This window comes from Brachyhypopomus gauderio, chromosome 13 (assembly GCF_052324685.1).
Source record: "Brachyhypopomus gauderio isolate BG-103 chromosome 13, BGAUD_0.2, whole genome shotgun sequence".
Lineage (NCBI taxonomy): Eukaryota > Metazoa > Chordata > Actinopteri > Gymnotiformes > Hypopomidae > Brachyhypopomus > Brachyhypopomus gauderio.
In genome coordinates, this window is record NC_135223.1 from 459557 (window position 1) to 477939 (window position 18383).

General features: G+C 42.6%; 2 protein-coding genes across 12 annotated transcripts in view; both read right to left on the reverse strand.

The window, feature by feature from the left end:
* Nucleotides 1-965: 965 nt before the first annotated feature.
* aqp10a (aquaporin 10a) lies at nucleotides 966-9806 on the reverse strand. Its single transcript, XM_076970116.1, has 6 exons — nucleotides 9575-9806; nucleotides 8149-8275; nucleotides 5801-5938; nucleotides 5486-5604; nucleotides 5133-5350; nucleotides 966-2724 (listed from the first exon to the last, which is right to left on the reverse strand). Exons 1-6 carry the CDS (start codon nucleotides 9665-9667, stop codon nucleotides 2514-2516), a joined length of 906 nt encoding a protein of 301 aa, XP_076826231.1. The 5' UTR covers nucleotides 9668-9806; the 3' UTR covers nucleotides 966-2513.
* A 738-nt stretch (nucleotides 9807-10544) lies between these two features.
* The window catches only part of LOC143473219 (uncharacterized), a 31797-nt gene continuing 23958 nt past the window's right edge, over nucleotides 10545-18383 (reverse strand). For 10 of the 11 annotated variants that reach the window (XM_076970103.1, XM_076970105.1, XM_076970106.1 and 7 more), the window contains 4 exons: nucleotides 16444-16542; nucleotides 15870-16104; nucleotides 12304-12420; nucleotides 10547-11685 (listed from right to left, as the gene is read on the reverse strand). In XM_076970103.1, coding sequence (XP_076826218.1) covers nucleotides 11528-11685; nucleotides 12304-12420; nucleotides 15870-16104; nucleotides 16444-16542 — 609 coding nt within the window. In that variant the 3' untranslated portion in view covers nucleotides 10547-11527. Of the gene's footprint in view, nucleotides 11686-12303; nucleotides 12421-15869; nucleotides 16105-16443; nucleotides 16543-18383 lie in introns of all 11 variants that reach the window. The other variant, XM_076970113.1, reaches the window with a different exon arrangement.

Below are 18383 nucleotides of genomic sequence, written 5' to 3' on the forward strand. Positions count from 1 at the left end.
ATTTGCAGAGCATTTTTCTTTTGCATTGTGATGGGTCTTCTCTGCCACCGTAAGTTTCCATGCTATTGTGAGGTTAGAAGCCTGACAATTCAAAATAACCACTGGTTTTCAAGAAACTAATTTATTTAGTATGTTTATTGGAAACATGGAAACCACTTTCTTGATGTAATGCCACCGGTGTTGAGAGATAAGAGGGCAGGTTTAGACATAGTCAAATACGACAAGAAATGGAGTAGTAACTAACAGCAGGGCTGACCAGAGGATTGCAAAGTATTACACACAAGCTTACACATTCAAAGACATTAAAGCACAAACAAAGGCAGTAATGCACAAAGACCAGCAACAATACACCAAACACACAGGGCTTAAATACACGAGATAAGAAAGAGATTCAACTAGAAACAGGTGACAATGAACAAGGGGCGTGGTTACAAATAGATAGGAGGGAACAACCGAATGACAACAAGAGCACATTGGAAAACAAATCACAAGCAAATGGAATGAGGAAATGAGATATGATTGACAGGTGGGAGCGGGGCTAGATATGAGATGGTTTTTGCAATAAAAAGAAGATTTTAGACAGGTCTGTAGGTCTGTACAGAAGGTTACAGAGTTCACTTTTTCAAGAGTGGTTTAATAGCAGCTGTCTTTAGAGACTTTTGGAAAATGCCTAATAGTAGTGAACTATTAACTATTTGCTGCAGCTCTATAGAGTTGAAGATAATCTTGAATTCCTATGATCATGTGATGATTTAAGATACTGGACTGTTTTTTTCTAGACTCAATTATTTCAATCAATAATTCAATATTTGAAATAATTAATTTCATTATTATTATTATTATTATACTCAATCAATTATTAAATTGTGACATATTAATCAATTTATCTATTTGTGTGGTCTCATAGTTTGACTGTCATATTAATGGTCAGTCTAATAGTTTTTGTTTTCTTATTAAATAAATGAGCAAGTTGCATTTCTCTGTTGACAAGCTCTGGGGCAATCTGTTGTGGTGGGTTTGTAAGCTTAACCATGGCCAACAGTGTTTGGATGTTTATGTTCCTGTTAATAATCTTAGAGAAGTGCAGCTGTCTCTGCCTGCTCACTCCACAGCTTAAACTGCTCAGGCTTTGCCTATAGAGCTCATAATGGATTTGAAGTTTAGTTTTTCTCCTCTAATATTCTGTTTTCAGAATATATTAACCTCATTATATTTTGCCATGGTGTTGTCTGTTTGCTGAAGGTTTTCTTGTTTCTTCTTGTCTTCTTGACATCAATGCTGCCACTCAATGATAAAGCATCCTAGATTTAACCATGAATGGGCATCTTTAATTGAAATGAATGAAAATCTGGACATTAAAGCATACACACATTGGGGAAACAGCAAAAGTGATGAGAGAGAATTTTTTTTCATACTGTTATTAAAAGGAAAATCAATCAAAATAACAAAAGCTGCAGGTTGATGGCAGCAACTGTAGAAAGTGCAAATGGTGCAACTGTGAGGAGTGGAAACGGTGCAACTGTGAGTGGAAATGGTGCAACTGTGAGGAGTGGAAACGGTGCAACTGTGAGTGGAAATGGTGCAACTGTGAAGAGTGGAAATGGTGCGACTGTGAGGAGTGGAAATGGAGTGAGTACAAACTGTGCACTGGAATATGTGTTAATGTCTTCCACCATGGCGGCCAGCAGATAGAGCCAGTGACAGGTTGAACATGTTGGTGAAGACCTGGGCCAAATGTCCAGTTCGTGAGAGGGGGGTGGAGCTGCTGAGGGGGTGGGGAGGAATGTGGTGTCAGCAGGTGGTCTTTAAGGCTCCCAATTAACTTGTACTAATCTAATAAACTGTTTAGGCAGTTCACACTGATATTGTGTATGTACGGTGTTGAATACAATTTAAATAAATACAGCATGAATGTAGATTGCACTCCAACTTCCAGATATGATTTCTGCATTAATTGTTGATTAACCACAGACATTACAGCTTGTTTTATGTCATGTGCTTCAAAATGGTATTTATATGTATATTATATATATAAATACATGATACATTCAACATTATTCCCTCATAGAAAAATGAGCAGTGTGTGACTGTTCAGTATGATACATTGTTTGCAAATATAAATAAATATACAATTTACATGACATAGAAAAGTGTATAAAAGCTTTAATTTAATTTAACGGGGTGGAACGTGACAAAAAAATATGGGGATGATGATAAGGCTTGATAAAAAAGCCAGATTTTTATCCTTCTGTTTGTGCATAGGGTGATTCAGAATTGTTTAAACACAATTTCTAACAAAGTTTTGGTAAGCAGGTTAAGCAAGTATACATGTATTTGCAAAAAAATTGAATATGGTTTCATATTCCCATATCCCATATGGAGCTTTATGTATATTTGTGAAATATGCAGGTCTGACTGTAATAATTCTTTTTTGTGATGAATGAATAACCTGGCTAAAACACTGGAAAATGAGATAAAGTCTGAATGAGAAATGTCTGTGTTCACTATTTCCCCTACAGGTCAGCCATTTTGAAGTGAAGTCCTTCCTTGCCCTCCAGAACTTTTGTGTTAGTAACTGTCATGATCTCTGGCGGTTCTTTGAACTCTGGGTCTATGTTGGGGTCAGGGAGGTGCCACTGGATGAAGACGACATACAAAAAGCAGCCTATCAGGCCTCCGATCATCGGGGCCACTAGAGGGACCCAGAAGAAGTAATCGAAGCACCTGGATAAGTTAAAGAGATGTGTGAGGGAACTTCATATAATAACACATAAATAGAAAATTACAATCACAGAATGACAAAGCATTTTTGCTTCTGCAACAGATGAAATACCTGAGATGGGCGGCAGGGTTTCCAACTCTCACGCATTGAAATCTAGTTTATTTACCTCTGATCCATATCTATGACTCAATGAGTTACTAGTTCGCTCTGGCGCCACCACTGGCGAACGATCGATCGCGATATAATACTTAATTTGTGTCCATTTTACACCGCCCCGGTAACAATTTATCATTCACCGCACACACACACACACCCCCCCCCCCCCCCCCCCCCCCCCGTCAACTTACGTTCACCGCCACCCCCTTCAGGTTAAAATCTCACTCCAAGTGATCTTGATAAGTTGGCAACCCTGGAGCGGTTTGAGCCAGTACTCACTATTGTAATCATACCCTAGATAAAAATTTTAAGCTGGGTATTGATGTAGCCAAAATACGCTCCCGCAATCCGCAGCAATCTCCGACCACTATCTGGTCTCTTTTGAGCTACATCTTAACCTGAATACCCGCTTGTCTGCTCGCCATTGTATAAAGCGTTTCATAAATTCATCAACCGCAAAACAGTTTGTTGAAACGCTCCCAGACTTAACTACTTCAGCTTACTCACCATCAGATACAGAGGAGTCAGACAGTCTAGGTAATAGTACGGATAGGCCAGAATTCAAGATAGATTGATTCAGACTACTACTAAACTACCGGAGTCAATGTCATTACCTAGTGTTTTGCAAGTAAGATGTTTGCCAAGAAGCACAAATAACCATAGACAGACATACAATTTAAGAACAACGGCAACTGGTACCAGCTGAGTTAGTGCTCTGGTAAGAACTCAACAAACAGGTGAGTCTTCAGTCTACGCCTGAAGATAGCAATAGACTCTGCAGTTCTGGCAGCTAATGGAAGATCGTTCCACCATCTTGGAGCCAGGACGGAGAATAGTCTGGAGCTTTGTCTTCCATGAGACTTTAAGCATGGAGTTTCGAGTCGAGCCAAGCTTCGCTGTATGGATCGGCTTTTTACCATGGACATCATGTAGGGAGGGGCCAGTCCATTTTTGGCTTTGTAAGCAAGCATCAAGGTTTTATATCTTGTGCGTGCCGCCGCTACTGGAAGCCAGTGAAGAGAGTAGCAGAGGAGTCACATGTTGAATACAAAAGGTCACTGACTAAAGCATACTTAGCCTCATTGATTGAGAGGCTAAGAGGCTAAGAATAATAAAAAAATTTTAATTGAGAATAATAAAATTCTCAATTATGCCATTATCCCAGCATGATGCAGAAAAATCTGTACACACCTCCAGATTAGACTACTGTAACTCATTACTGTCAGGATGCTTAAATAGGAATCTAAATACTTCAAATAGTTCAAAATGCCACAGCCAGAGTTCTGATTAGAACTAGAAAATTCAATCATATCAGACCAGTCCTATCAGCCCTGCATTGGCTCCCAGTTAAATTCTGTATTGATTTAAAAATTCTTCTACTGACTTATAAAGCACTGCATGGGCTTGGTCCTGACTACCTCCAGGAACTTATTTCCTATTATGAACCCCCACGTCCTCCAAGATCACAGGGTGCTGGCCTCTTATTAGTTCCGACAGTTAATAAGGTAACAGCAGGGGGAAGAGCCTTTTCTTATAAGACCCCTCCAACTATGGAATAAGCTTTCGGGACTCTGACAAAGTCTAGGTTTCAAACTTACTTATTTAGTTTAGCATTTGGTAATTAATGTGCCCCCTTAGATGAAGGTACAGATCCAGGGGTACATGGGCGAATGGTTTTATGGTAAACTGGGGCACTGATACTGTCATCCTGTCACTGCACGTGATCACTCAAGTTTGTTGACAGTGCAGTGGGTGGATGCCAATTTGTCTGTGTTAACTTCTGGTTCTGCACTTTAGCTAGGCTGTAATAATTTAATGCCAGAGTTGCTGCCACACTCCATACACTCCATTGCTGTCCCACATTGTCCCACAGAGCTAATTGTCCCTCTTTTCTTTTTCCAAATGGCTGCCCTCCTACCCAAGAAATACTGAGATGAGGAGAGATGAGCCTTTCCTGCTATCCACCCTGGACCAGCCACCTCCTGCCTAACTAGCTATGGTGAAGGATCAACACTCTGCCCTGGCCCCTCTCACCACCCCGAATTCTTCCCTGCTATGGCTGTATCTCCGCGGCCCTGGACTACTATTACTGACCATCAAGACGTTTAGGACTGAATAAGAATTAAATAGAGAACACTTTTCTTTGTTTATGTATCTCTCTAGTTGTTGTTATGTTGATCCAAACACAGCACATCGAAAACAGACCACACAACAGCCACACGGAACAGAGATCGGTGTTCTGGCAAACACTCACGTAAAGACCTCAGTACCCCAGCCTGCTGTGAGCGTGAAGAGACGTGGACCCAGGTCCCGGGCAGGATTTATGGCTCCCCCACAGTTGGAGGACATTGACATGGATATTCCCAGGACGACGGTCGCCACGATGGGTGGGAGCAGGGCATCAGGGGCAGGTCTGTTCCTCTGGTCACTCAGGGGCAGGATACACATCAAGAGTGTAGCAGTGCCGACCACCTGTCCCCCACAGCAGAGGAAGCAATGTTTACAATGTCACACAGAAGCTGCATGGCAAACTGCAAACTTCTGGACTAAAGACTCTGGATAGTTTTATTTTATGAGGTCTGTCTGCAATGCTGGCACAGTGCTCACCTGGTCAAAGAAGTTGGTCTGCAGGGAAACTCCTTCAGTAGGGTATGTGGCGAAGATGGAGGCTGTTTCATTAGGGCCGAATGCAGTGAGAACCCCACCACTGTACTCCATAATGGCTTCTGTAGGAGAAAGGAGTGTAGCTCCAATAAGAACACTGACATATCACATTAAAGATAGATAAGAAGTGTTGTTAAGTGAAGCATAAAGAGTAATTTGCAGAATGTTGTGGTACGTTAGCAATTAGTTCTATGTAACACCAGTGTATTCAAAGCACAGGAGGAAATATCTTCCTGGTCTGGTTCCCTGTGGCCGCACCGTAGTACATGATGTAGACAACCGCAGAGGCCAGATAGGCACCCAGCACCTGAGACAGAGAGTAGGGCAGGAGCTTCTTCCAGTGCAGCTGACCCAACACGCAGAAACTTAGAGACACAGCAGGATTCAGGTGAGCGCCTGGGGGATAAAGAAAAGAACAAAGGTGAGAGAGAAAAACTGAGAAAAACAGATGAGCTGCCATGGACAACCGCAAAGCAGTTTCTCAATGGACACTTAGCATACTGTGTCTAACAGACACTTGGATGAAGCCAAATGAGCACATAGCTGTAAATGAAGCTCCTGACGCACAGCCACGTGAGACGCACAGTCACGTGAGACGCACAGTCACGTGAGACGCACAGTCACGTGAGACGCACAGCCACGTGAGGAGCACAGCCACGTGAGGCGCACATGCACGTGAGGCGCACTGTCATGTGAGATGCACAGTCACGTGAGACGCAGAACCAAGATTATCGTGAATCTCCCAGACTGATCACGTCTGACCTGATATCCTCAAACCCGTCAGAACTTGACCATATGACTAAACACTTAGAATCAGTATTTCACTGAGTAGTCAATGATTTTGCTCCTCTTAAAAATAAAAAAAAATTAGAGACCAAAAATTTGTACTGTGGTATAATGATCACATTCGCAATTTAAGATGGAACACTCATCACTGCTCAAACAGCTCACCTTGGCCATAATAGAAATGAACAAATCAGTCCTAGGCATTTATTAAGTACAACTCCACCATTAACAGGGAATAAGTCTGACACCAAAGTTCAGATTACAGTGACACACAGTAGTAATGAGTTTATATGAGACAATATACGAGATAACAATAGACATAACATTACAGATAACATTAGAGAGTGTTTCGATGGCATCAGCAAAACAACCATTTCAATAAAGGCACTAGAATTATTTACTCTAATCCAAGAGCCTGAACTAACATCTCTGATCTTATACTCTAAATCTTCAACCTGCTTACTAGATTTGCTAAACACACACAAATTCTACCTGGAGTAATTAATCCTTTACAAAACTGAATAAACTCTTCCCTGGCTACATACCTTAATCATTCAAATTGCAGTTATCAGACCATTTCTCATAGACTAACATTGACTAACATTGACCCATATCAGTTATCAAAATACAGACTGACTTCAAATCTTCCCTTTAGTTCTAAAATATGAGAAAAGGCTGTAGCTCAGCAACTAAGCTCCGACCTGAACCAGAACCAGAATCAAAAAGACTTTCAGTCAGGGTTTAGGTCTCATCCAGAGACAGCACAGATCAACATAGTTAATGACCTCTAATTGGCTTCTGAACAGAGTTGTGTCTCTTTATAAGCTACTGCTTGATTTCAGTGCATTTGACACCACAGATCACAACATTTTACTAGACAAATTGAAATAACAATAAAACATTGTTGGGATTAGGGGTGCAGCCCTTTCCTGGTTAAAATCTTACTTAGCTGATCACTACCAATTTGTTAACATAAATTAAGATTCTTCATACACCAAGGATATGTTTAGTGTTCCTGCTTTTTTCTTTATTTATGCTACTTCTAGAGGACATTTTGCAGAAACATGCTAATTTCCACTGCTATGCTGATGACATTCACCTCAGAAACACTGAAAAGGTACAGTCCACCCAGGATTCAGAAAAGCTGGTTCATGCATTAATCACTTCCAGATTGGAGTGCTGTAATGCTGTACTATCTGGCTGTACTACTAGGTGCTTAAACAAGCTCCAGCTAGTTCAAAATGCAGCAGGCACAGTTCTTATCAGATCTAGAACATTTGATCACATTAATCCTATGTTAGATCCCATGCAAATATTGTATTGATTGATATTGATTATATTACACTGATTTATAATCAATAAAAAATTTGTAGACAGCAAGCACTGAACAGTAAGCACTGAATAGCAAGCTCCTATTGCATTATGATCCGCTAGTCCGCTAATGTCCCGCTGATGTCCTGCTAATGTCCTACTAATGTCCTACTAATGTCCTACTGTTACAGAGCCTCAACCTGTCTCAGCTGCTGTGGCTCCTCCCACCACTCCCAGCTGCTGACCAGAGGACGGGTCCCCCCTTTGAGTCCTGGTTCCTCTCCAGGTTTCCTTCTCATGCTCTAGGGAGTTTGTCCTTGCCGCTGTCGCCTTTGGCCTGCTCACTAGGGGTTTGGACTCGGACATTTGTAAAGCTGCTTTGTGACAACAACTGTTGTAAAAGGGGCTTTACAAGTAAACTTTACTTTGATTTAGGGGCACATGAAACATACGCAGCATTGAAATTGACATTGAAATTGAGTGCTAGTGTAAGGGTTTTATTTCTTCACCTGACACACCCATGCAGAGGTACATGGCGGACATTACTCCAACAGAGAAGCCCAGGTTGGAGGACAGGAACTGGCCTTTCATCTGCCTGCTGGTCTTCACCTGCGCACCAGCAGCACAGCCGAACAACTGGAACATGACGCCCATCGGGTCACACAAGTTCACACAACAGGAAGGGAAATCAAAGTCACCTCACATAAACCACTTCTTTAATTTTTCTGTAGAATGCTTCATTTTTCAATAGACACTTCAAAGACAACAGCAAAGATGTTGTGAGATCACAATTGTCCTATCTCTGTGTAGAAAATACAGCCTGAAACATAGTCATCAGTATAAACATTACACTTATATTAAACTAATCACCCTTATCTTCTCCATGCTATTAGATACCATAATATGAAATTAATGATCATGTACTACTGATTAGGACATGCATGCATTTTCATAAGGATATTATTATACTAATAAATAAGCTAAGGTACAGGTACACAATGAAATGCTTGCTGGTGGCCATATGCAACACAGTCCCATATTTTAAACATCTAAACGTTTACATTATTACACTACTTTTACAGAAAACTTTTACATGTAGATTTTACAATATTTCTACTACAATGAACATTTACATCTAAAAATTTACATAATTACATTACTTTTACAGTAAACTTTTACACCTAAAAATTTACATAATTACATTACTTTTACAGTAAACTTTTACATCTAAACTTCTGACCTGTACAAAAGTCTTTGCAGTTCACTCACATAAATACTTGTAAATTAATTCACATGAATTCCTGCAGCACATGCAGAGAACCTTGGCTTTAGCAGTTTTGCTGTTGTTTACAAATAGGCATTTGAATAACATGAGCATAATAATAAACTGAATATATTAAATCACAAGAGTCAAACCCTTAGTACCATTAAATAATAAGGATGTGTAAAACCACCATAATATGCATCTAAACTCATTCTAATTCTACCCCCACAATGTTGTAATCCTTTATTCCAATATATCTCCAATTTCAGTGACTTTGGAGTCTTCATGACCTGGTCAGATATGTACATCTGCATATTAAGATTTCAAATAGGAATGTTTTGTTCAATAACCTGTGGACTTTGGAAGCTTTGGATGTGTATCATTGTCTTTTGCATAATCAGGTTTTCTACTGTTAGGTGCAGATCTCTGTTTTAGTATATATATTTTGTTTTGACAATTTAGAAAACTAGAAAACTATTTATGTTGTTTGATTTTAATGTTAGACATGGATTTGATTTGGATTCATTCAAATCGGCAATGTTGTATATTTTACCTTACTAAATTTGCAATACCACAACTTTTTATACAAGAAATGTCAGTACTACTCACATAACATGAACACATATTCATAATGGTTATTTTTTAAACAAAGTTATTGGAGTAACTCTCACCAGAAGGACAAAGGTTCCCAGAATCTCCCCCAGACACTGCCTGGCCAGCTCATTCCTTATCCTCATCTTCACCATGTTCTTCCTCACCTGCATCTCACTGGCGTCCAACGACACCTGCTGCTTGTGTCACATGTGATTTGTGATGAGAAATCCTGTTCCTGTAGCACTGTTGAATTATGACACACCCTCAACCACATACAACTACAACCACCCACCAAGTCACACACACAACCACACCAACTCACACACACACACAATCACCTACCAGCTCACACACACACACACACACACACACACATGAACTCACACACACCAATTTGCACACACAGCAGTTTTTTTTACAGATTATCTAACCCAGTTGATATTAACCTGGTGTGATCCCGCCCCCCAACACAGCGGTGGTGTCCTGTATTATCTACCTGATAACATGATCCTGCTCTACTCTATGGTTAGGGTTGTTGTCCTCTATGTTTCACTTCTCAGTACCTTGAAAAAGAATGTGGGTGTGTGAGCAGGGAATGGACAGCATACCTAAATCACCTGAGAAATTAGGATCAGATATTAGCTGCTATAAACGTTTTCTCAGAAAACAATGTGGATCCACAGGTGTTTTTATTTCCAGGTTTTGCACTGTGCATTGTAGAATGAATGACCATTTAAATGACCACTGATTCTGCACCTGACACACCTGTTGAGTTACTGAATAATCAGTGATGCTTTGATATTGTTTATTATTGTTCTGATCATCTGATATGGAGCTTCTGCTCTTCTTCTAGCTGTCACCATGGATACTTGCATTTCAGCAGTATTCTGATTCATTGCTACCTTGGACTCTAACCTATTGTAACTCAGGTAAATCATTAAGAAAAAGTTTTACAACATTAGAGTGCACCTCTATTAAGTCAGGATGTTTTCCATATAAAATGACAAAGTACAATGAAACACTTGAATAAGCATATTTATAATCTTGATTTTAATAGGAAAGTTTTTTCATGTAAGGTGTAAAATATAGGTACTTTGTAAAATGGGACAATTAGATTTGATAAAGGATACAAACTGTGCAATATTTTAAAATAAACGTTTTCGTACACATATATTACGACATTGATTGTCAAGACAAAATATTATTCATATAACAATGGATAAACTAGAAAAAATATTCTCCTCTTATTGAGCCCAAAATTCACATGTGATTTACACATCCCTGCATGTGATTTACACATCCCTGCACGTGACATACACGTCCCTGCATGTGATTTACACGTCCCTGCATGTGATTTACACGTCCCTGCATGTGATTTACACGTCCCTGCAGACCTCATTGCAATTCTGTGATGACCTGTAATTACACCTGTACTCAAATATTATTATTAAGAACACCTGTAAATAGTGCATGTATTCTATTCATAGGACTTTCTCTACCTCTATAGCTTTACTGCTGCAGTATTGTCGTGTGCCATTATGAGCAGTATGGAGACGTGGTAGCATGGGAGGTGGAGCCTGTGTGGGTGGAGCCTGTGTGGGTGGGGCCTGTGTGGGTGGAGCCTGTGTGGGTGGAGCCTGTGTGGCTGCCTACTGCTGCTGCACAGGAAGAGGACACACTTCAGGAGCCAAATACAGGCCACACCCATACATTGTACATTTTAGAAGTATGCATGAGCAAAATAACAGTCTTATAAATATATTATTTCTGAATAATAACTAATGTCACATTTAACTGGCATCTTAAATATGAAAACAAAGTTGTAAAAACATAAATTCAGCATTAAAAGTAATGTCCATCTATGTTAGTCTGGGAAGACAAAAAATGTTAAAACTGTTGTTAAGCGAAGCAAAAATCACAACTGCTACATTGTGTCCCAGTGATGGCTACAAGCACGCACACGCACACACACACACACACACACACACACACACACACACACACACACACACACACACACACACACGGCCTCAGCGAGGCAGATGAGGCCGATGCAGTAACACCTCCACGGGGCCTGGGGGCAGTCTCTTTATAAGGTTCCAGGCTTCCAATCGTCTCAATCCCCCCAAACTCTGACCCTGAATCTCTAGTAGCTCATCTCCTGGAAACACATTTCCGATCGGTCCGCCTGAGAAAGAGCAAAACATGCTTCACTCAACAAATATGTTGAGCTAGTGTTCATGTGTTTAGCTAGTGTTCATGTGTTGAGCTAGTGTTCATGTGTTGAGCTAGTGCTCATGTGTTGAGCTAGTGCTCATGTATTGCAATGTCTATTGTCATTGGATTGTAACTACAATGAAATTTGTTTATAGATAATCCCTTTGGCTAAGATGAGGGTAGTTTAATAATACAATACATGTTTACATAACAGAAAAAAGCATCATATGTCTTAATTTGACTAGGATGAGTCTGAGACAGATCCATAGTCTGGGACACACTGACTCCTAGTGCCTAAACCACACGACTCTGGAACATTTGTAATGGGGAATATAAATGGAAAAATGATATAGCTAATGACCTCAAGACATAATTAAGAACTATAAGCATTTGTCTCATGATGTAAGGCCAAACTAATCTACATTTAGTCTTTCCACGGCGTTTATGACTCACCCCTCACTCAGGTGAAATGCTGGAGAAACAGTGCAAGCGGTGGGACTATACAGACATTCACACCTCAGGCAATATTAACATCTGTTACATTGCATACAGTCTTACTCTATGTAAAATGTAAATCACATGCTCTCACCTTGGAAGATCTTCTGCACAGTGAGGGGTCTGTCTCCGAGGCTGGAGGCCACTCCCCCCTCCAGACTGAAGCCCAGGTCAAAGGCGGACTTAGTCAAGGTCACACGCAATATGAGACCTGGAGATACACACACACACATCACGCAATATGAGACCTGGAGATACACGCACACACATCACGCAATATGAGACCTGGAGATACACGCACACATGACACAATATGAGACCTGGAGATACACGCACACATCACGCAATATGAGACCTGGAGATACACGCACACATGACACAATATGAGACCTGGAGATACACGCACACATCACGCAATATGAGACCTGGAGATACACGCACACATGACACAATATGAGACCTTGAGATACACGCACACATCACGCAATATGAGCCCTGGAGATACACACATACATCACGCAATATGAGACCTGGAGATACACGCACACATGACACAATATGAGACCTGGAGATACACGCACACATCACGCAATATGAGACCTGGAGATACACGCACACATCACGCAATATGAGACCTGGAGATACACGCACACACATCACGCAATATGAGACCTGGAGATACACGCACACATCACACAATATGAGACCTGGAGATTCACGCACACATGACACAATATGAGACCTGGAGATACACGCACACATAACGCAATATGAGACCTGGAGATACACACACACATCATGCAATATGAGACCTGGAGATACACACATACATCACACAATATGAGACCTGGAGATACACGCACACATCACGCAATATGAGACCTGGAGATACACGCAGACATGACACAATATGAGACCTGGAGATACACGCACACATCACGCAATATGAGACCTGGAGATACACGCACACATCATGCAATATGAGACCTGGAGATACACACATACATCACGCAATATTAGACCTGGAGATACACGCACACATCACGCAATATGAGACCTGGAGATACACGCACACATCACGCAATATGAGACCTGGAGATACATACACACATCACGCAATATGAGACCTGGAGATACACGCACACATCACGCAATATGAGACCTGGAGAAACACGCAGACATGACACAATATGAGACCTGGAGATACACGCACACATGACACAATATGAGACCTGGAGATACACGCACACATCACGCAATATGAGACCTGGAGATTCACGCAGACATGTCGCAATATGAGACCTGGAGATACACGCACACATCACGCAATATGAGACCTGGAGATACACGCAGACATGACGCAATATGAGACCTGGAGATACACACATACATCACGCAATATGAGACCTGGAGATACACGCACACATGACACAATATGAGACCTGGAGATACACGCACACATGACACAATATGAGACCTGGAGATACACGCAGACATCACGCAATATGAGACCTGGAGATACACGCACACATCACAAACACATCCAGATGCAGGAAGGCTGCACTCACAGTCATTTTCAGACGTCTGCCTAATAAATGACCCCAGATATCATGAAGTAACAATAATGACAAATAATCATTCTTAAGATGACAGACAACCCTGAACGCCATATATTTATGCCTTTATAATCTGGAACATTTGTTTATTTGTTTGTTTGACTGTTTGTGTCATATATTATTGTCAAGTTCCTTATTACAGGCATTATGGCTTAACTATTCACTTACACTCACCGGCCACTTTATTAGGTACACCTGTCCAATTGCTCATTAACGTGTATATCGAATCAGCCAATCACATGGCAGCAACTCAATGCATTTAGGCGTAGACATGGCCAAAACCATCTGCTGCAGTTCAAACCGAGCATCAGAATGGGGAAGAAAGGTGATTTAAGTGACTTTGAATGTGGTGTGGTTGTTGGTGCCAGATGGGCTAGTCTGAGTATTTCAGAAACTACTGGGATTTTCACGCACAACCGTCTCTAGGGTTTACAGAGAATGGTCTAAAAAAGAGAAAATATCCAGTGAGCGGCAGTTCGGTGGACACAAGTGCCTTGTCAGAGGTCAGAGGAGAATGGCCAGACTGGTTTGAGCTGATAGACGAGCAACAGTAACTCAAATAACTCAAATAGTCGTTACAACCGAGGCATCCAGAAGAGCATCTCTGAACGCACAACATGTCGAAAATTGAGGAAGATGGGCTACAGCAGAAGACCATACTGGGTGGCATTTCTGTCAGCTAAGTACAGGAAACTGAGATTACAATTCACACAGGCTGACCAAAATTGGACAATAGAAGTCTGATGAGTCTCGATTTCTGCTGTGACATTCTGATGGTAGAGTCAGAATTTTGCGTCAACAACATGAAAGCATGGAGCCATCCTGCCTTGTATCAGCGGTTCAGGCTGGTGGTGGTGGTGCAATGTTGCACTTTGGGCCCATTAGTGCCAATTGAGCATTGTGTCAATGCCACAACCTACCTGAGTATTGTTGCTGACCATGTCCGTCCCTTTATTACCACAATGTACCCATCTTCTGATGGCTACTTCCAGCAGGATAACGCGCTATGTCATAAAGTGCGAATAATCTCTGACTGGTTTCTTGAACATGACAATGAGTTCACTGTACTTGAATGGCCTCCACAGTCACCAGATCTCAATCCAATAGATCACCTTTGGGATGTGGTGGAACGGGAGATTCACATCATGGATGTGCAGCCGACAAATCTGCAGCAACTGCGTGATGCTATCATGTCAATATGGACCAGACTCTCTGAGGAATGTGTCCAGCACCTTGTTGAATCTATGCCACGAAGAATTAAGGCAGTTCTGAAGGCAAAAGGGGGTCCAACCCGGTGTACTAGCAAGATGTACCTAATAAAGTGGCTGGTGAATGTATAGGATATAGTAGATCAGTATAGTGAGAGAAATTTAATTTACTTTTGAGCCACATGAGGGCGCAAACTATCCATCCATCCATCCGGGGTCACGGGGGGGCTGGAGCCAATCCCAGCATCTCCGGGCGAAGGCAGGGTACACCAAGGGCAGGACGCCAGTCCACCGCATGGCCAACACACACGCACACACTCACACCTACGGGCAATTTAGAGTGATCAACCAACCTAACACGCATGTCTTTGGACTGTGGGAGGAAACCGGAGTACCCGGAGGAAACCCACGCAGGCACAAGGAGAACATGCAAACTCCACACAGAGCAGCCCAGACCGAGAACCGAACCCAGACCGCCTTGCTGCGAGGCGACAGTGCTAACCACCACACCACCATGCCGCCTGGGCGCAAACTACCTTTTATTAAATGTGTGTCCTCCAAAAAGTAAGGAGCACCAGCAGTGGTAGGAGGGTTTAATATCTAACACTAACCATAAAACTAACCCAGTGGTAGGAGGGTTTAATATCTAACCCTAACCATAAAACTAACCCAGTGGTAGGAGGGTTTAATATCTAACCCTAATCCTAACCCAGACTCCTGTCTCTAAGCTCTGCACTGTATAAGTAATATATTCTATAAATCATGCATGTGACAAATACTTAGACAGTATGTGAATATATCTAAATGTATACATTGTATTCTATTTGCATTCTCACCTGGTTTTCCAGCTGGTGATAGTGGGCTGTCTTTGCTATTGTGCTGGGGTTCGATGACGTCACCTTTCCTGAGAACCACCACGGCCATGCCCCGCACCCTCGCCTTCCTCAGAGTGCGCAGCGCTTCCCAGTGGGCGGAGTTGTGTAGAGCAGTTCCATTGATTGACAGCACTTGGTCCCCCTCATGGATGGAGCCTTCATGAGCTGCTGCACCACAGGGGAAAACCCTGTGGACCTGTGAGGAAAGAAAGGTCAAGGTTTGGGTTAGGACAGAGGACTGTTACTTAACACTAACCCTAACAACAAGTCTAACACTAATACTAACTTTAACACCCTGTGGACCTGTTAGGAGAGAGAACTGTAGAACTTAACCCTAACCGTAACCGTGACACTACCCCTAACCCTAACCCCTAACCCCTAACCTCTAACCCCCTAACCCTGCGTAGCTGCATGTGTCTGATGTTTCCTTTGGCCTGCATACTTTGACAGCAAAGTGGTTACATGCTCAGAACTGTTATATTTGCTCGGGTCTCTTTTGTTACGTTAGGTGTAACATTGTGTGATGAACACTCACAGTTATGGGTTTATTCTGATCCACCCCTCCAGCCACAGTGAAGCCGAGACCAGTGCCAACCTCCTTATGCAGGACGACCACATGTACGTCCTCATAGTTCTACAGTTCAAACAGAACACAGGTATGAAGCTATGGGGACATATGAGAGAGAGAGACACTGAGACTGACATGAATGAACCCATAGCAGTATATCTCAATCACGCTAGAGATTATAGATTGGGGCTTATGACAAAAAGTGATTTACGACTTTCACCTCTAGTTGACACCCCCCCTCCACCCCCCCCCCCCTCACCCTCCACCCCCACCCTCCCCCCAACCACCCCCCTCCGCCCCACCACCCCCACCCTCCCCCCAACCACCCCCCTCTGCCCCTCCATCCCAACTCATGACATCATCATCACATTAATCACGTCAAGACGACCAAAGAGTATTAAGTTGTGCTTTGAAATTTTGCTTGATAAGGTTAATTAAAACATTATTTTTGATCTTCTTTGATGTTGACTCTCCGGGGCCGTATAACCCTAGACACCTGCGACACACACACATAAACAAACACGTGCACAAACCCTAGTCGCACAGACCAGCGCTAAAAGATAGGCATCTCAGACACACACACACCCGTAGTCTCACACACACACACACACACACACACACACCCACTCCCCTGAACAGAACAACGCACACACCCGTAGTCACACACACACACACACACCCTGAACAGAACAGGAGGATCTCAGACACACACACACACACACACACCCACTCCCCTGAACAGAACAGCACACACACACACACACACACATACATACCCCCTAGTCACACAGACCGCGCACGCGCACACAAATATGCTTACTTTGAATAACTTCAAGCAGTTAACAAAACTCTGATGAACCAATGAAGAGGCATTCTCATCAGACCAATCCGGGGTGCGTGTTTAGCGCGCGAGCATTTAAAGGGAGAGAGGGGAAACGTTTCCTTGAGGAGTCACCATGCAGTCTATGGTGGTAAGCGATTGTCCGTACGCTCCTAAAAAAAGTTTCAAGTGGAAAAGAAGAATCGATCCGATGGCGCAGGGCGACACTCAACGCTACTGGCCTCTGAAAGATGAAAGGGGTGCCGGAGGGTACTTTTTTGACGAGAACACCTGCACGGTTACCTTCTTCACGATCCCAAGAACGGCCGGCCTTGTATTTGAGAATGCTACAGAGAAAGTGGAATACGATCTGTACGACTGGAAGGAGTTCCGAAGATGGCGTACGGAGTTTGAATACCTTGTGGAGAGAGGAGAAGTGCCGCTTCATACTATTAAGGAGCACGAATGGAAAGGTTACAGAAGCCCGTACCACGTTTTCAACATCCGAGCGTGTATGCTCGCCGAGGGAGTAGTAGACCTCTGTTTGGCGGTGACCTGCTCGCGTAAACGCGGGGCTCCCGGAGATGACGCTGGGAAAAATGGTGAGGTGAAGTACGGGCGTCTCAACTGGTACCACATGCTAAAGTATTTCGCCTTGGTCGATAATCTGTTCAAGAATATGATGAAAAACATGGGCATTGAAACTATTAAGACGAATCTGTACGGCATGTTTGAGGAGTGCAAAGAAGAAAAAGCCGTGCCTCCGTCGCAAATCATCGAGGAACCCTACGAGGAGGACTCCTCCCACTCCTCATCATCCGATATAAATGAGCCGACCATAGCCGAGCAAGACAAACTGGTCATCATCGACAAACTGGTCATCATCGACATGGCGAGCCTAGAGGAGGATCTCGAGACCTCTTCCTCGTCGAGCTCTAATGACGACGAAGAACAGCCTCCTTCAGATCCTGAAGATAAAGAGAACGTGCCTCCCGAAACACCTTCAGTCGAAAAAACAGCCGATGAGATAGACGGCGTTCTCAGCACGAAGGTGCTAAAGATCATTCGAACCGTGATCGGAACCCTG